Source organism: Camelus bactrianus, chromosome 10 (genome assembly GCF_048773025.1).
Source record: "Camelus bactrianus isolate YW-2024 breed Bactrian camel chromosome 10, ASM4877302v1, whole genome shotgun sequence".
Lineage (NCBI taxonomy): Eukaryota > Metazoa > Chordata > Mammalia > Artiodactyla > Camelidae > Camelus > Camelus bactrianus.
The window spans coordinates 16,790,327-16,810,546 of NC_133548.1; the positions used below are offsets into that span (position 1 = coordinate 16,790,327).

Sequence of the window (20,220 nt, forward strand, 5' to 3'; positions counted from 1 at the left end):
CCCCTCCCTGGGGACTGGGAGGCCACAGGGCCTGACTCGGGGGTCTCTTGACAGTCTATTTCATCGAGGTGGAAGAGCGACTGTGGGTTGAGCTTAGAATGCTCCTGCCTAAAGAGAGGGGGAAACCTTACAACTGAGAGTGGAGACCTGCCTGCTAACTTTCCTCTGCCGGGAGCGGCTCGATGATGCTGGTCTGTTTGGATGGGCAGACCAGGCCTGGTTGGCATAATGGGGCCAAAAGCTGTTCCTGATTTTACTCAGAAGCAGAAAACGGTGAGTATCAAACACTGCCTCGGATAGGAGCCCCGGGACTCGGGACAGAGCTCGGGGTGAGGCAAGCAGCCAGCCCCCAGGGTTCGGATGCCTTCGGGCCCTCGGTTTGAAGCTCGAGTCACTTCCCAAGCCCTTATGGATGGCAACCGCCTGCCATCATGGTTGGCACTCCTGGCAGGACTGCTCCCCAGGAACTGGCTGAAGGGGCTCGGGGCCAGTTGAGCATCCTCTGCGTCAGCATCTCCGCAACAGGGCTGCCTGGGGAATAGCCTGCTGCGGCTTCTGCTGCTACAAGACGATGACCAACAGAAAAGGAAAAAGCACCCTATCCCCAAAGACATTACTGTCCCTAAAACACAGGAAACCCACGAGGCTCTGGGTGGCTGGCTGATGGAGAACCTCCAACACCCAAAACCTCTCCCCTCTCAGCTGGGTTCCCATGGGATCTTGCAATTGTAGAGCCAGGAAGGGTCCCCGAGAACTGAACCACTTCTCGACTCGGTCTCTGCTTCATCTACCTCTTGAGTCTACCATCAAAGGGTCTCAGATTTGAACCCAGCAATTGGACCTTTGGAACTCATGGCTAGAAGCCTGCTGCCTTTCAGTGGTAAGGATCCTCTGGGCAGAGACCATCCCAGGAGGAAGCTGGGATCTCAGAATTATTGGCAATCCCTTCAGCAAATGAGCACAGAGGCTGCCTGTCTCTTCCACCTCCAGTCCTGGTCAGCACAGGCCAAGATGATGGTCACTTTTTCCAAAGGCTGCAGAGAAACGAGCTCCTAAAAACCACAAGTTGGAAGCACAGAAGGCTTTGACCTTCATGACGCTGAGTAAGAAGAGGTGACAGGATAGCATCATTTCCAGGAAAGAACCAGAGATTCTGAGAATAAAAGTTGATATCTTCCCCTTTAATTTTCCCAGAAAAGGTTTTTGCCTAAACATGTGTGAGGCTTGGTAAAATACACGAGATAAGAGTATTAGCAGCTATCTAATGTTAACTAGCATGAAAGTGTTTCCAACCTTGGCATTCCAAGTGGGCCCACCCCAATTAGCAGAGGCAAGTGACTCAGTGCACACATTTGGGTTCATCGCCTGCATAGGCCAGTAGGGTGCAATTTCTTAAAAAAAGAATTTCTTAATTGAAAACCAGCTGTTGTCTGTTGTAGGCCAGAACATGACATTTTAATTAGCATTATTGTTCCGCTTCTGAAACCAGGCCTATGGCATCCCAGGGGCAGATGATCCAGCCCAAGCTTATGGGTGAGGCTTGCTGGTGAGCAGCTCAGAAATACACCACCACAGGGGTGGAGCCCCTAGTCCGCTCTGAACCCGTGAATCACGATCACTTGCTACTTTCCTGTCCTGAATTTCTCCTTGTGACCTGCACCCCCTGTCTGTTCCTAGGATAGAAGCAACTGAGGTTTGTTTCTAGTGCCTAGGATGTAATACTCATTCTGTAATTTGAATCCTTTTATGCTATGTCCCAAGATCTAATCCCCAATATTTCTGGGGGTAGTAAGTTACTTGAAATGGAGTTTTAATGCCTTTAGAAGTCCAATGACTCCTAAGAAGGTGATAGAGGCACCCTAACTCAGTCCCAATGAGCTCAGATTGAAGCATTTCTCTTCTAGAATCAAAGCTGACACAGAGAGAGAGAGGGGGAGGAAGGAGGGAGGAATGGAGTGAGGGAGGGAGGATGAATTTAGCCTGAGAGGGATAACTGGGTTCGAAACCAGCCACTAAGGTAGTGCAGTCAGCGCCGGGAGAAGAGCACACTGCTACATACTGAGGGTGAGACAGCACACATGCAGCGTTAGCGCAGTTCTTGGCTTTTAGCCAGGACCTGAAGGCCCTTTCCTTCTACCTGCCCCAAATCTTGGAAAACACACTAGAGAGCCCCTAGAAAGGTTAGAGGTACTCAGTGTGTCAGCTACCGGTATCTGAGTGACAACGGAAATCCCCTTCTCTCGGTTTCTGGCATACTAGCCCCAGTATTATGAAGATGAGCCCAAAGTGCCTTCGCTTATCCCCTCTTGACTGGTGTCTGCAGCTGCAATACACTGAGTAACTCACAGCTTCAGTGTCTGCACCTGCAAGATGAATGGAGCTGATACCTCCACCCTCCCACCAGGAACAGTCCACGACTCTGCTGCTCCTTAATATGAAACTCTCATCATTTCCACTTTCAATTTTGCTACTTCTGAAAGTTTTCTTTGGCCTCTCAAAGTCTACGGGAACACATTTGAAGTAACTCGTGTTAAAACTGCAAGTTTAAAAACTATCGCATAAGACCTGCTCACCTTCACGTCATTCAGCAGAACAATGGGTGCTGAATGAGTTACTTCGACCGGCACACAACTAGGTTTCAGCAATTATATCCATATTCCAAGCAAACTGTTATGTATTTTGTGTTCTGGGGACATATGTTATGGTTAAAGCCCAAACTGGCTAATCTTAATACTAGAGCCAGATAAATCTGTTTCGAATCCGTAACGTCTAATGTTTGCCAGAGTAGATTTGTTCATCAGCGGGGCTTAAAGAGGTATAATTCACACATGTGCAGTATTACTAAATGCTGAAATTTAATGACTTAAATATACTGGCAACTATTGCAAAGCAGTTGTTACAGCAGCATTTAACATTGGCCAGAACCTCCCTGGCTAATGTTAGGTTTATACCAAAAGAATGAGGGAAATTTTGGCATCCCCTTGGGGTGAGGGTCACAGCTCCCTCAACTTTTACAACATGGTACTGGCCACAGCAACTCAGTATACGGCTATGAGAGGCCCTCTGTTCTTCCCCAAGAACGTTTGTAAAAAGATCCACTGGATTTAATCAGGAAGCAAACAGATCCCTTTGGAGGTTTGGGGACACATCTTCTCCTAGTCTGGGGCTCATCCTCTGCTGGATGCCCAGGACCCAGATACTCCTCCTGGCTGTGTGTCTTCCCAGACATGGGCAGGAGACTGGAGTTGAGGCCAAAAGATGGAGTTAAATACACACACAAAGAAAGACAGTTTCATAATCAATATTTAAGACAGAGTAGGAAATGGAATAAAAAATAGTTTTAATCATATCAAAAAGCCAAACCAATAAGGAATAGTTCGTGGAACTGACAGGATCCCAACTTAGCAGCTGGGGCTCTTCCTCTGCGTGAGGCCAGAGCCCCAGGTCCCAAGGTGCGTATCAAATGCTGCTAAGGTGTTTGGATTTTGGACCAAATTCTGGGCTTGGCTTTTCCTCCAAAGAATTTACTGATTTAAATAAGGAAAAGTAAGAAACAGGTAACTCTTACATGATTCCCAAAATCTAAAATGGGCTGGGAGGTTTCTCTTCTCGGCGGTCTTACAGCCTGCGAAGTCTCCTTTCAGACTGTTACAGTGCACCTGCAAACAAAGGACGCCTGGGCTGGCCTCACCCTGGAGCCGGCCACAAGGCTTCCATCTGGCGTTTTCAGAGAGAACCTGATGAGAGCATCAGAAACTCTAGCACAGAGGATGCACGGCTCGAGGTGCTCAGATGCTCTCTCCAGGCTCCTGCTCTTAGGAAAGCAGGCCTGGTGGGGCTATGCCACTCTCCCACTCTGAAATCCGGGTGTCAGAGAGGGGGCCTGCACTCTCTTCCTCTGTCCAGGATTGGCATTTAGCCCTCCACCAGGGGCATGTTTCATAAGCTGCCAATGTTGGGGAAGCTCTTCAGTTTCTCAGGAAAGTCGTCCTTGTACAGGACGGGGTCAGCGCGGTGCTCCACCACCTTCAGAGGCATTGTCCCGAAGACTGAAGCAAACTTGTTGATGCACTCGGACCTGTGAGGTTTGGGGAGCAGGGAGAGCCGTGGACCAGATGAGAGGGGGAGGGTGGAGAAAAGAGAAAATGTTCAAGAGGCTGAGAGATGAGAGCACATACGGAGTGTTCAGCATCAACAGAAGACGCACAAGGAACCCATGGTGCACCCAGGTTCTTGAAAAGGCTGGGAGGGCGTGGACAAAGGAAGTGATCTGGGGGTTCAGTGGGAGAAAGGGAACCTGGATGCTGTTTGGAGGCCAGGGGCTTGCAGGTCAGAGGATTCTTCCCCTCCCCCTCAAATTCCACTCATTCTTCCAGCTCTGCACCAGAGCAGGCCTCAAACCAAGGTGGATTAGCTGCCAACAATCCTTAACCCCATCTCTCCCAGCTAAAGAGAAGGAAAGGGTTGAAAGGAAAAAGCCACTTGGATCTGAGCTTCAGCTTCCTCAAATTTAAAAGGCAGAGGGGAGGGTCTTACACCTCGGGTGAGGGAAGAGGTAAAGAAGAAGATACTGGGGCAGTGGACCTCAATTTCAAACCACAAACACTTCAGTCATTCAGCTGACGTCTGTTGAGGGCCTGTGAGTGGCAACCATAAGCTCTGGGAATTGCCAGTCAACTTCCATAAGCTCTTCTACGGAAGCTGAAGTTCACGCAGGACCACTTTCACAGCTTAGAACCAGCAGCAACAAGTGCCCTGGTGACAGAATGGCTGGTGCTGCTGGAGGAGGGGAGCTGGGTCTCCTCACCCCGGCCCCACCCCTCGCAGCCCAGTGAGCAGCCCCCTTCCTCAGAGGCAGGGGTCAGACACGCTGGCGGGAAACAGCTCTGGTCAATCAGGCCAACTGAGTGTGACAGCTGGGTAATGAGGACACTTCAGCAGCAGACCAGAGGGGAAAACAAACCCGTAAAAACCGCTTTTGAAGCTAAGGGGAGCTCAAGGATGGATTTCAGAGAGGTCAGTACTCTCTCCTCAGTCAGGCCCACATCACCTGAGAGCTACAGGAACGAGCTAATCAGAGGCTGAGCTGTTTACCAAGAAGGGGCTGAATTTCAAGACACAAACCAGAAGGCTCTTCTGTCCTCAGAGATACTGTGTCTTGTTTCAAATTATTTTAATCAACAGCTTTTACTTAAGTCCTTTGAGCTTCAGCAAGAAAACTATTAATAAAGAAGCCAGTCATCAATTCTTTTCTCTTGCTCATTCTCTTGGTCAAAATGTGTTACTGTGTCATTTTGAGCTCTTCTGGCTAATAACATCACTGTGCCCACCACCACAAATCAACAGCAACTAATACTTGTTATATGTTCAGGCTGTGTCAAAGCGCTTCCCATGTATTAATAACCCACTTCATCCTCACAGCCACCCTAGAGGTAGGTCCTTCTGTTCTTCCATTCTACACTGGGAAGACAGAGACACAACACTCTCTATGGCTAAGAGACAGGACCAAAGCCAAATAACTAGTAAGAGGCAGAGCCAAACCCAGGCATTCTGGCTCCCGAGGCTAAAGTCTTCATTATTATGAGATGATACAGATTTATTTATTAACAAAATTCTGGGTCCCAAGGGAGGAGCTGGAAATTAACAACTGTGTGCCAGATAATTTACATACATGATCTCACTGATTCCTTAAAGAGTCCTCCTCTATATGCTGAGGGGGTGGTGTCTAGTAACTTCCTGTTATGGTTTGAGAAATTAGGGCTAAGAGACTTGCCCAAGGACCCTGAACTGGACAGTGGTGGAGCTGGGTTTCGAACCCAGGCTTCCACGGGCAACAGAACTTTGCTCTTTCCGTCACACTCTTCCATAACCTGCAGGTCACTGAATTTCCCTCCTGTCGGTAGTCTTTTGAGACTCAGGAGGTGGTAGTCCTAGGTTCCAAATTAATAGGAGACTGGAGAAAAGACTGAGGATTTTTAACAAAGTGGTATGAAGCAAGCACTGGAGAACAGCTTTCCTCTCTTTAAATTATGGGGTCAAGGCAGTGGCAGACAAAGTCCAATCTCTCCAAGGTCTTACTTTTGACAGTTGTTCTATAAACATGTACAGATTCTTCTAGTTTTCCAGTTATTATGCTTGTAGAGTCTGGCCAGCAACGCCCAGCCATGCCAGCACAGGTACTGACCAGCACATATAAAAGAAGAATCATGGCTCTTGGCAGAGGTCCCCTGGGGAGCACTGAGGACAGTGTCTCCTCTGTAACCAGATCACCCAACAGGGCCCAGCCACAGGCAAGAGGCCACTGGGGCTCAGGCCAGCCTGACTTGTTGACAGCTGCCCCTGGCTGACCCAGGTTGGCGAGTCCTTCTCTCTCCACACAGCTTGCCCTGGAGAAGCGGCTGACCCACGCTGAACGAGGAAGGTCCTTAACTCTCCCGCCAGGTACTGACAGTGTTTCCTACTTTCTTTTCATGCAGGGGATCTGGGCTGGGGAACAGGTCAGGGTAGATGATGAGTTTGGCTGGTTACGGGTGGCCCACCTGAGCTACCGTGTCAACTGTTCCCCTGGGTTGGTTTTCTAATCAAGCACAGAGAGTCCAAGGACTGCCAGCGTCTCTTTGAAGTGCCGGAAGTGTCTGGGAGAAAAAGGACTAATGGTTTTCTGTTTTCCTTTCAAACACATACAGTTACCTAAAGTAACCTTTAGGACCAGTGCTGAGGAAACTGGGAAGCACCGTGGTATAGGCTTTTATGTATTATTACTTCTTTCATCCCCAGCATATAACCCAGTGTTTGGTACAGAGATGCTCAATAAATATTTGTTGAACCCATGAATGGATACTACAATATGACAGATATTTAATGTATCTATTTTAGGAGATGAAAAGATTGGAAGTTCAGGATAAGGTAAGTCAATTTCCTTAAGTCAGACAGTTAATAAGTCGCTAACTCATAATTTGAACAAAGATTGGCCTGAATCAAAATACAATGTTCGTTTTCTTAAATCAACACCATCTGTCTGCCATATTGTCCTGACCTTGGTAAAGCTATTGGCTAAAATGAAGTTACAAATTCTTCTGGTTCAAAGAAGTAACAGTAGATCCTGGAAATGGGTGCTGGGTAGTAAAAGCCACTCTCCTCCACAACTGAGATTTCTGATCCCAGACCCCAAATATAAGAATAAACGAGCTTACTGAACCACAAAACTCAACACACGGCCATAACTTGCAGAGTGGTTAAACTCCTCTCACTGTTTTGTACAAAATGTGGATTTTGCAAAGGGAACTATTTAAAAAATAAGACAGATGAATGATTCTGCGGTTGTAACTCCACCTCTTGGTCTACCCAAGATGGCTTAAATCACGTCTTCCTCCCTCCCAATCTAAGTGCCTTATTTAATAATTCAGGGATTCAATTTTAATCCAAATAGTTTTGCTCCAAGTTTCTTACTAACTTCAAGATTGAGTTCCTTCTGTTTGCTATCAAATTTCTCAAAAGCATAGCCTACATTCACTGACTCTACCTCCTAACTACCTAACAGCTCACACTCTATAGCCCTTTACCTCATCACTCTGTGATGTTGTTTTTTCCAAAGTCACCAGTGATCATTTAATTCAAAGACTGTGTCCTGGTCTGCATGTTCCTTACTCCTCCCTTGCTGCTGAGCATTGGAGACCCGGGTTCTTTCCTGGCTTCACCAGGGGCTGCTTCTCTGTTTTCAGTGATGCGTACTGTCTCCTAAATGTCGAATTTCTCAAGATTTCTGGCTTTGGTTTTTCTTCTGTTGCCATCTCTGGGTAGATGGCTTCCAAATATCCATCTTTGTCTTAATCTTCTTTCTAAAGTTCTAGTTCCGTATTTCCAATTGCTTGTTCTGTATCTACATCTGCATATCAAGAGGGCAAGACCCAAAACTCACCCTCCTGATTGCTCTCCAACTTCATCCACGATTAAAATCTCCTCCTGGGCTCATTAATCATACTGTTAAAGGTACAACATTCATCCCCCCTCACCCCTAATTAGCATCCCGCCTACTTATACTATTTACACTGTTAAAGGTACTCATTCTTCTTGACTGTCTCAGTCAACTCCTTCTCCACAACCTCCCCGTGCCTATGCAGTTGGAAATCAAGTGCTAGCACATCTTCCTCTGGGGGAAAGTCTCTTGCAATTTAGTTCAACCCTTCCTTTCCACACTCAGCTTAGTTCAACCCTTCCAGCTGTTTTTCTTTCTTGAATCTCTTCACCTTCATTCCATTCTATGTACTGCTTCCAAATCAATCTCAAAACAATGCTTTGATCAAGCTACTCCTCTATTCAAAAACCTCCTATGGCTTACCAGAGCCTGGAATAAAAATCTCAGGCTCCTTAAATTGACATCCAGGGCTCTTGGTGGCCAGAATCCTGTGCTCTAGCCAGACTGGATATCTCGACTGCTTGCCAAATGCACCTTTGACCATCCAGTTTCCCCCGCCTAGGATCACCTCTTCTTGCCCAGAGTTTCATTGGTTGGAGTCCTAGTGACCTTTGAAGGCTCACTTCAAGTGCCATCTCTTTTACAGAATGATTCCTAATAATCAACCTAGCAAGAAGCCACTTCTCTTTCTCTGATCAGTTGTAACATTTCGAGCCTTCCTTACGACACTTACCACACATAGCTTTGGATTAAGTTTTCTACACACATTATGTAAATAGATATACACATGTGTTATTATTCATTATAGACTCTGATATGATCAAGCCTAACAGCATCTGGGCAGTTGCCTATTCTATTTTTAAAAGCCTCTTCCCAAGAGGAAGCTTCAACATTTCCCTTAGTTACTTTCTTCAGTGTTTTATAATAATAATTATATCTAACTTAACTCTTTCTCACTGCCTTTGTTATGATCTCAGTGGTGCTACAGAGGAGTTGTTTAGCCTTACCATGAACTTTAAGACCATTATCAGGTCAACTTCCCTTATATAACTCCTTCTTGGACCATTTAAGCCCACTATTTTAAATTAGTCCAGTCAATAACCAATTGCTTAATGCTATGAAATTCTCCCCAAACACAGAATGTCATAGGTTTAAACAACAATTTCATGTGCTCTATTAGACCTACAACTGGAGTTTCTTCCAAATGAGCTATGACAGCTAATGTCACCGCCCTGGACTGGGTAATACTTGACACCAGTGACAGATATTTCCAAAAATCACAATAATATATTATTTCACATTGACAGTTGGTGAAAGTCATGTCATTTGGGTAAGATATTTATATATGAAAGAGATAAAGAGATTAATTAGAGAGTAAGAAGGAGTAAAGTATTATGGAAGAATCCGGGCCAACTGAAACAACTTGCTGTACAAGAAAATCCTCCAGGCTTGAAGGACTTTGCTATGGCTGACAAATTTCAGAAGTGAAGGTTACAAGCAGATGCACATGAGACATGTGGAAACTTGAACCAGATATCTCATTCTACAAGGCTCCCATAACGTTCTCTGAGTGAATTTTGGTCCCTTGACAATAGTGCTACTGGATGTCAGAGTCACTGTCTTGTGTAAGGGGCTGCCTTTTGGAAGAATTAAGTTTGATTCAGAAGATTCAAAGCTTGGGGACCTTCAGGATACAAGTGAGAACTACCAGGACTACTCTAAGATTATAAAGATCCCAAAGGAAGACAGACATGTCCTACTTCTCTTACACTCACCTACAAGGCCCTGTATTACATCCATACAGAGGTGGGCTTATTGAGTAACTGACTGACTCAATATAAAGGGAGTATTTCAGAGCAGCCCTGCTTCTCTCTCTGTAACGTAAAGAGCCATACTTTCAATTCTGTTCTTGGCAGGTGTTTTAATAGTGTCAGCAAACATAATTTGTCTCTGGTGAGTTTGGTTGAATTCTCTCTAATCAAACTTTTACTGTAACATGGAGCTATTACCCTGAAAAGTAATCCAGTATTTCCTTGGAATTAACTAGCTTCCACTCGAATGACTGTGGATGGTTAAGTGCTCAGTCCACATGGAGAATCTGGCTTTTGGAGCTTACGGCCAGCTATATTTTTAAGACCCTTCCAGCCATTACAAATTGAATGAGTAGCATTCCAAATTAATTCTTTGGGTGACCTGGGCTTGAACTAACCCAGTTCCCACGTGCAAAAGGAGGTGACTATGGCTACCAGCTGCTGTCCTTATATCTCCAACAAAGTCCCATAAACAGGCCCAAGGCAGGAAATGGGGAACAGGGGCGAGGGCAGACTTTTGGTCGGAGGCTCACTCACCTCTCCACCATGTGCGTCTGGTCTAGTGAAAGCCCATCAATGGCCGTGCACTCGGGACACTTGAATTTCTTCCGTGGTGTTACCTGCCAGAGGAGCACAAAAATATACCTGGCTGTCAGTGCCAAGGACAATAAACTCATGCTTGTGACACCACTCTGCACGCCTCTGTTCTGTAAGCTGAGATGTCTGCTCCCTCTCCACGCACACACACAAACGTGCGCACACATGCACACACACCTCACCATTCCTCCATTCAACTCTGTCTGGCTCGGCCAACAGCAGAACTCACAAGGGCCCAATAAAAAAGGCTTGGAGGCTTTTGCCTTCTGTAACTGGAAAGAAGTGGTGATGACAAGCTCCTTAATTCCTGTTTAATGACTGTTTTCTCACTGCCAAGGTTCTTGTATAAACACCATTTGTTCTTGCAGCCATAAGGGCGATGAAATACAGCTTCCCATAACTTTCACCGTAACCTTCGTTCCAACAGGCACTTTTTCTCCTGCTTCCAGCTCCATGGCAAATGCTATGAGCAGCACCATGCTCTTGAAGATGCCAGGTTATTCTGCAATCCCTTGAGTCAGGAAAAAAAATCCAATGGTCCCTCAACGTCTGAATCTATTTCCCTGACTCTCCACCACCCTCCCACACCTTAAACTTCCAATATTTTTCTAGCAAACTCAGGGGAGGCTGCTGTCCTAACCTAGTGACGATAAGTAAACAATAGAGGGATGGGAGGAGAAGAAAGCTAGATAACTAAGGCCACAGGCTAAGAAGCACACAGACACCAGGAATTATTGTCCAGAATAAGCAGACACAGCTAAGAACACCTTGCAGCATATGTTGAAAAGCAAATCTGGAGCGAAGGGGAGTTCTTTTAAACCTAGTTTTGCAATTTACATTCTTTAATTTTCCTTAAAGCAGTGAGCTGTTCACTGAGTTACTTAGAGCTGGAGGATGGGGTAAAGACTGGGTCAAGTCTGGACAGATTGGCTTTTCCACTTTCTTGGTCACTTTGGTTTAATCTGGCCTCTCCCATCAATTAATAGCATGAGGACTCATTTGGGTCAGGATACCACACCATGCTTCCAACATAAGCTTCCGGTATAGGAATCTGGCCTAGAAGCATTGCCCATTTTCACATACGGAATTCTAACCCAGAAGGAAAAAAAAGGTCAAGTGTACTCTTTCTACATGTTTAGGGATCTGATTTGAGCAAAATCAACACTTCAGGAATAGAGATCTATTAGATACAAAAGCCCCACGTGATCTTTACATACTCTCGCTTTTATGTCATGGGAAAGGTACTGCTAAAAACTGGTAACCACCGTCTTAAAACAATGTTTAGGACACTACAGTTATAATTGTACAAAGTGTACTATTTTCTCAATGTCAATAAAAAAATCGGCTAACTTAAGAAAGATGTAAACTTCATTCTTTAACTAACAGGACTAGATTCCAAATCAGCTTTGAGAATAAAATTACATTTTTTAAAAAAACACAATTTGTAGACTGACCATCGTAGCCTTTATCTCTGATACTGGAGGTTAAAAATTGTAACTAAAGAAACTATAAAAAAATAAAATATGCTTAAATCATCAAAGCCTAGCTCCAGTTTTACAATGTGACAGCATCAATCTTAGAATCTTACAGCTAAAAGGGAGCTTAAAGTTCATCTATCCCAAAGCTTCATTTATAGTTATGAGAACTTCTCAGACTCAGAGAAACAGAAATGTGCCCAGGATCACAAAGCAAGTTAGTGGCAGAGCTGGCCAAGGATTCCTCTCACCTTGATGACAGCTTTCCCCGTGACGTTAGCCACCAGGAAATTCATGGCAATGTCTTCACAATTCATATGAGCATCCACCCAGTTCTTGATGTCCCCAGGCATCTTGTAGGTATACAGGTAATTAAAATACTGTCAGGGAAGGAAAAAAAAAAAAGACATTCAAATAGCAGCAGTTCCCTGTGGCTGATGTACAAAGGGCAACTTAGCCATGGCATGGGGACAAACTTTCTCTTGTAAGACTAGTCTTAAGGCTGAATCAACAGAAAGGGCAAATTAGAATGCTTTTGGTCCCGTGACCAAGCGTCTCTAATACTGTCATCCTTTTAAAAATCACCTGTTGTGAGCAGAGGAGCAGTACAGTGTGAAGCCCTTCTAAGGTGCAGGCAGTTTGGACTGGTTACTGTATCATGTGCTTAATAAATATTAAGGCACCCCAGTACTGATCTCTAATAAATCCTTCCCCTTGAGTCACAATGCTCAATCCTGTTTTCTGTATTCTTTGCACAGATTGCAAATAGAAGCAGAGATAAATTAATGGTGGACTGACATTGCAAAGATGTGCTTCTTTTTTTAATGTTACCAAGTGCCGATTTAAAAAAAAATGTGTTCTAAAGAAGCTGCATTTAATTTTTTATTATTTTGGGGGGGGGAAAGGTAATTAGGTTTATTTATTTATTTATTTTTAGAGGAGGAACTGGGGATTGAATCCAGGACCTTGGTGCATGCTAAGCACGTACTCTACCACTTGAGCTATACCCTCTCCCTCCCCCCACAAAGACGTACTTTTAAAAGCAAAACAAAAATGCAATTTTGAGACTACCATAATCTACATGTATGAAATAGTATAGAAATTTGTGAGAAAAAAAGCTATTATCAATCTACTACCATAAACTACAAGAATTATAAATCTTATTTATTTTTTGCTAATAACAAAAACCCCTTTCTGGATCTAGAGCCCTGAAAAATATGAGGGCAGCAGTGCTGAGATGGCAAGAAATGATCAATATAAACACAGCAAAGTTAAATGAACTGTGCTGGGCTGGACAGATCTTTCTCCTGACATCAGTTCCTTATGCCACTGCTGACAATTGACAAGTTATTACTGTTTGATTAAGCCACACACGCCCAGGGAGCAATCTGCCACCAAACGGAATATTCTAAAGTCCAATGCATACCCTTCTGTTTCTCCCATAATAAACAGAGTGAAAAACACGAAGTGACAATTCTCAGAAGAGAGGAAATACAAAAGGCTAAAGAATACACAAAAGGAATTTCAACCTCACTAGTGACAAAGCAAAGTGAAAACAGTAAGATCCATTTTCACTTATCAAAATAGCTAAGTTTGATTTTTTTTTTCACATATTTCATGCCAGGGAGGGTATGGTAAGATAGTTTTATATTTTGCTGGTGAGAATGTAAACTGGCACAAACAATACTGAAAACAACTGATAGATAGATAGATAGATAGATAGATAGATAGATAGATAGATAATCTCAAAACCTCCCCAAAATGTTCATAATTCTACTTCTAGGAACCTATCATAATGATCATAAGTATAAACAGTTATGAAAATGGATACTGATCATTATTTAAGCATTTGATATAAAGCATTACCTAGCAAAAAAATTAGAAACAATCTAAATATACAATGATAAAGAAACAGTTATACATGATTTACAGAATATAATGGTATATCAGCAATTATATTAGGAAGTTGTTTATAAAGAAATGTTAACAACATAATTTCACAATATATGCAAAAAGTAAGCTAATGAGAATATTTACAAGTGTCTGTGTGAAAAAGTAAATAAATAAAAGGCAAATCGGAAAAAAATCTTAACAATAATAATAGTTTATCTCTAAGTGATAGGACTATAAGTCACTTTTCTTATACAATAAAACTTATTCTTAATTTGTCATATTTTCTATTATGAGCATTTAATATTTTCATAATTAGAAAAATCTAACTTTATTTTTCAAAAGTATCACACAACATGGCCTTTCTAAGCCCTGTGAGTAGAACATTTTTCACAGCAAAAATTAAGTTATGCCAAATAAAACGAGATCATACTCTCGATTTTGTCAACTCTGACCTACTTGCCCCTAGTCTGCTCCCGCCTTACCTTGTGATAAAAAGCAGCCCCCGTGAGCACCATGGACACCTCATTGGTCCACTCAGACTCATACTTCCACTTATTCATCTCATGGTCCCAGAGATGCAGGCGACCCGGGTAACCCACCAACCGATCAGGAAATTCCCGCCAGACCTGAGGACAGAAACACATCAACATTTCAGACAACAACCAAGCACAGCGCTAAGTTCTTTAAACTGTATCGGTAAGAGTCCCTAGGTTCAAATCTTCACAAACTAAGATCAGAACGGGCCTTGGAAGCATTCAATCCAACAGGTGCTAGTTCTGCCGATATTCAAAGATAGATGTTGATTCTAATTTCCTCCAAAACTTCCCTGTACTTGCTTGGAAATTTCAAGTAATGCAGAATAATAGCTTCTTGAATTGGGCCAAGGTAGGTAATCTCTTAACATATGATTAATGAAATAAGTTCTACTTTTAATGAATGCACAAATGAAGAGTAAATAGAACCCTGATTTATATTAAGTTTTCATGATTGTGAAAACTTACAAAGTCTTTGTTTCAAAAAAAATAAAATCTATATATCTGAAGCACAAAGCCACTCTTATGACCTTTGGGAAGTCTCAAGTATAGCGAATGTGTCTGTTTCTATAATCTGTAACATATTGAAAACAAAAACTTGATTTCCGTATCTGGAAAGGTGCTTAGATACAGTTTTGTTAAACAGGACTTGGTATAGCAGAGGTGGGATACTTTCATTACCTTTCCCTATGCATTTCCGTATAATTTAGTTTAACCTCTAAACCATGAACCATTAGGGAGTACTGACAATTTACCAGCTGTCAGGGTGCCGCCTCTCAGCACCATGAGTCATCCTTGAGCCGATCACTAGACAACAGGGTTCCCGACTGGGCCCTGTTCTCTTCCTTGAACTCTACCTCTTAAGTAACACCTAGTTTCAATCTCTTTAAATATCATCTGTACTCTGATGACTGCTAAATTTATGTTTGGCCCTTAACGTTTCTGAGACAAACAACTACTTACTTAATACTTTCAACTGGATAAACCATAGGCATCTCAAACTTAACATGTCCAAAGCGTAACTCTTGATTCCATCTCCCCAGAAAAGCCATCCTCCCAGTCTTTTCCATCTCAATCAGTCATCTACCCAGATGCTGAAGCCAAAAAGCTCAGAGTCCGTCCTTCCTTTCCCTCTTTCCCCACATCCACTCCATCAGCAAGTCCTGCTGGCTCTGCTTCAGACTACTTCTTACCTTCTCTACAACCACTCTCTTGAGCTCAAACCACCATCATTACTAGATTACTGTAGATTACTAGATTACTGTAAGAGGCTTCCACCTTATTTCCTTGCTTCCAAACCATCATTTACAGAGCATCCCTAGAAGGACCATTCTTAAGAGAGTATTAGGGTATTTCTGTACAGAGTAATTCAATCAGTGGGCCCCATCCTATTATTTATATGTATTTTCATTATACACTTTTTAATTATATACATATGTGATATGGTCATGTGCTACAGCAACCAGAAGTTTCCCTAACACCCAAGTGTCACTGAGTCCAGGGAGGATGCTCCATTGCTCTCCCAAAGACGGAGCCAGTGTGCTAGTACTCTCCCTTTTTTAGTTTGCTGGGGCTGCTGTAAAAAGTAACACAAAGTGGCTTAAAACAACGGAAATCCAGAACTACGAAATCAAGGTGTTGGTAGGGCCATCCTAGAAGGGAAGGATCCTTCCTGGCCTCTTCCCAGCTTCTGGCAGCTGGCTGGCCATCTCTGGTGTTTCTTGGCTTGTAGCTGCATCACTGCAAACCTGTCTTCACATAGCCTTCTTCCCTCTGTGTGTATCCCTGTATCCAAATTTCTCCCTTTTATAATGACACCAGTCCGACTGGATTGAGGGCCCACTCTAATGACCTCATTTTAACTTGATTATCTCTGGAAAGACCCTGTTTCTAAATAAGGTTACTAAAGTCAGGATTTCAACATATCATTTTTAGATATGTTCAATCTATAACACTCCCCCCGAATCTTTAAAAAATATTCTACCCCTAAAACAAAACAAAAAAATGGCTTCCTATTGACTGAAAGTAATAACTAAACTCCTTAGCATGTTCTACAGGGCCTTCCTACCCCCCAGCCGCTCTCTTACCACGTCCTCCCACAAGTCAGTGGCCTCCCTGCGCTTTAACTGTGACTAGACCTCGAGCCCTCTGCGCCTACTGTTTCTTCTAACTGGAACATTTCCCCAGCTCTTCAAAAGGCAGCTCCTGCTCATCAGTCAGACCTCTGCTTCAGCATCACCTACTTTGAGGGGCCTTTCCAGACCTTCCCACCCAAGGTAAATGCCACCCCCCAACCTGCCACTCTTCACCCCCACTCTGTGGTTTTCTTCAAAAAACTTTCATTTCTTGAAATTGCTTCGGTTATTCATTGGCTACTTGTTTATTCTCTCTCTTCCTCCCATAGCGTTCAGACTCCATGTGGACAGAGACCGTCTCATTTACTGTGGTAACCCAAGCACAGAGCGCAATGCCGTCACGACAGCATCCTCGCACGCTTGCTGAATGTGAGAACGGACAAAATCTCCGCAGGCAAAAAGCCGAGTGTGGAAGAAGGGAACTAAAGGTCCTTCCTCCTTTCGTCACAGCCAGACCTAGCATACCCCTTAACTCAGAAAGGAAGTCCGCAACAGCGCTGATCACCAGTTACCATCAATAATAATGTGATATCCTTTGTGTGAGAAGATCATGGTAATAATTCACCATCACTAAAGCACATGTTTTAAATCGCTTTTCCGGGAGCGGGTAAAGGGACATTTGCTGAGCCATTACGCTATCTTGCCCAGTCCCTGTGATCATCTACAGGCTTTTATGGGATGTCTGACCTGGGTCTTGAGCATGGTCTGGAGCTGTGAAAAGAGGTTTCCTTTGTGCGGAACCAGCTCACCTAACAGGCTTCTCCAACCCACAATCTTGGCCTCATTAACACCATGTTGTAACCAACAGAGTTAATCGGCCACAGGCATCATCATAATAGCTGCAGACAAACGAGTCCATGTCAGACACTCCCTCAGATGTGTAATGCTGCTGCTGTGCTCCCTCCTGCCCGGCTTGTATTTCAGCAGATTAAAATAATATGATACTATTACAGTTTTACAGAGCTCAGAGCAACAACACAGGCTGTGGGTCATAACTTCAGTCTGGCCTGTGGGCCTGGCAGACCCCATCAAGTGCATGGCCAGGTCCCTCCGCTCAGCACTGAGCACCTGCCTGCTCATGTCACACCAAGACCACAATTCACTTCAATGGAATTAAGGAGATTTGTGAAGGGCTCCAGGCGCAAGTAACTATACTCAGCACCAGCAATGGGCAAGGTGGAGGTAAAGGGGCGGGGCGGGGGGCATCCACTCAGTTGGCACCTCTGCTGGATGGAAGCTGCACCCTCTCCCTCCATCCCCTGTATTTAACTTGCATCAACAGCGCTCTTAGTCCATGCAAAACAAATTCAAATCACTTTCCCAAAGTGTTCTTTTCAAGCCCCTATTTGCAGTAATAATAATAATCATGGCTCCATTTTAGGGTTGAATGCTGTTGGAATTTCAGTCCGCTTGCAGTTAGCTGAAGCCACTTTCCAGTCTTCTCTCCAGACAGACAAGCTGGTAACACTGGGTCACAGAACGCTAGACTACGCTGGTCGGAAAGCATCAGAGGGGTCATGAGTTTCAGATGCCTTTGGAGCTGTCAGTGAGCGCAGTTCCTCAGGCGGGGCCTCTCTGCCCTTGACTTACTCCAGGCAGCTGGATGCAATCAAGATACCATCCTTGTCACTTCATCTATAACTCTGCAGCTGACTACAGGATCAAAACGGAGTGGAACAGAAGGGGATGGGCCCTCTCTAATCGAGCCCCAGAGTAGTACGAAGTCGATTATGTATATAGTAAAGCATGTTCCCAGCCAGAAGAGCGAGAACTCAACTTCGACCTCCCTCTCCTCATCGCTACCCACCTCCCACTCCAGTTCAACCTTTTTCTTTCTTACTTCAGGGAAATGCTCTGGGGTCAGCCTTCTGTCATTACTAACAGATGCCTCTACATACTGTAGTGCGGGCATCTGAAACTTCACATTGCATCCCTGTACTTCTAGCAATAGTGCTCCCACAGCAGTGTTCAAATCACAAAGCCATTACTCAATTGTTTGCCTATTTTATCGAAATCCTCCAGATACAGTGCCAATTATTTTTAATTGCACACATCTTTGAAGACAGAAGTCCACGTCTGTTATAATAAACTCTATGCTTTGGGTAGGGGCTTAGCAATAATTCAAACAGTCCTTACATTTGGGGCCTATTCCACATCACCACTCAGAGACTGTAACAACATAACATCATCCTCTGTTTCCTTCCATTCTAACTTTTATAGTCTTGGTCCCAACCACCTCTTACCTGGATTATGGAAATAGCCTCCTTTCTGGACTCTCAACTGTGCTCACTTGGCTGTTTTCAGAGTTAACTATCTATTCTTTTTTTTTCTTCCTCTCTCTCCCTTTTCAAAGCTTCCTGAGGTCTTTTGTGGCTTCTCATCACTAGAAGATCAAACTAAGATCTTCTACCTTTGTTTAAAAGGCGCAGAAGACAGCCCATATTACCGCCTATAGAAAGTGCACCAGGGGGACACAGCTAAAGCAGATTCAGGACTAGCTCTGCCACTGATGAGTTGTTCAACAACCTATTCAAATTACTCTGCTTTCATTCTGCCATTTGCAAAATGAGGAGTTGGATTAAATGACCTCTAATGCAATTTTAGGGCTAAGATCTTATACCTTTTTTCTCACTAACCTATTCCCAAGGAAACTAACTCAGCAACTGTGACCAGTTGCAAGTTGTAAGTTTCTAAATAGCATGGCCTGCCTTATTCAGCTTTGTTTAAAATGCCATACACATATGGGTACCCAATAAACGTTCCTGAAAAGAGGATAATGCACTATATTCTAAGCCGGCTTAGAGAGTGCATTTTAAACTCAGGGTGTGTGCTAACCACAGGCAGATTCAGGAAACAGACGGAGGTGGGGGCTGGGGGGTGGAGGGGGTAGGTGTAACAACAGGTGGCGCCCATCTGGGATACCCGACAGGCGATCACGGGCCAGCTCCGGGAGGAAAGTAACTCTGAAGTGGCTGCTACAGTCCTCACACTTTCAAAGGCATAGTTCCACAGGGGTAGTGCTACTGGTGAGAGGGATGCCATATGTACAGGACTCATGAGCCAAGAGAGGGAGTAAGAAGTGGTGAGATAAATGGGGGGAATGTGGACTCAAGGTACCCCCAAACTGGGCCAGGGTTCATTTCTCTCCTGGCACACACCCCCTGGGCTTTGTCAATCCCTACCCATCACTGTGGAACAGAATGTTGTGACCCAGGCCATACCCTGTGGCCACGTGCCCAGGTCAGCCACTTGCAGATGGAACCCAACTTGCAGATGCCTTTGAATGAGTGGCCCTCCTTCCCTTCAGGGTTGTCTTGCATGTTGCCCAGATGGGAAAGGGGTAGCTGGCTGGGTTCCAATTTCTAGCTGGTTTCCACAGAGGAGCCAGTTATCGGATTCATTCTCAGCCCTCTGGGAACAAAGCTCACCTTTTATATTTGGAATTTCCTGAAATGAAGTGGAGTGGAGGGACTGATTGGCCTCGTTTTCAGCTCATGTTTTTAATTACAATGGTGGTTGGTAGCTTTTGTCAGGGGAGTGCTTTGCAAAAAGCCAAAGAGCCTCTGCCCACGCCTGGGACACAATTAACTGCTAACATTGGGCATCCAGAGCAAGGGAACCCTGCAGCTGTCACCTGGGGTGCCCTAGTGCTGACTGGCTCTGACAAACACATGTACATGCTGGGTTATGCATTAAGATTTACCTGTTGGATCACTCCAGTCTGCCCGAGAGAACTTTCCAACACAAGGCAGGGTTCTGCTTAAAATAAGCTAAACAGGAAAACTGGTATCATGGGATGGTTTCTGGGGTTTTGGCAGCAATCCTATTTGCCCTAGTCTGGCTGGAGGTCAGTGCCTGGGC

The 20,220-nt window shown here is 44.3% G+C and overlaps 1 protein-coding gene across 2 annotated transcripts in view; it reads right to left on the minus strand.

The window, feature by feature from the left end:
• Positions 1-3,323: 3,323 nt before the first annotated feature.
• Positions 3,324-20,220, minus strand: part of EXT2 (exostosin glycosyltransferase 2) — a 137,614-nt gene continuing 120,717 nt past the window's right edge. For both annotated transcript variants that reach the window (XM_074372142.1, XM_074372143.1), the window contains exons 11-14: positions 14,174-14,317; positions 12,050-12,178; positions 10,264-10,346; positions 3,324-4,078 (exon numbers count right to left, since the gene is read on the minus strand). In XM_074372142.1, the coding sequence (XP_074228243.1) occupies positions 3,940-4,078; positions 10,264-10,346; positions 12,050-12,178; positions 14,174-14,317 (495 nt within the window). In that variant the 3' untranslated portion in view covers positions 3,324-3,939. The remainder of the gene's footprint in view (positions 4,079-10,263; positions 10,347-12,049; positions 12,179-14,173; positions 14,318-20,220) is intronic.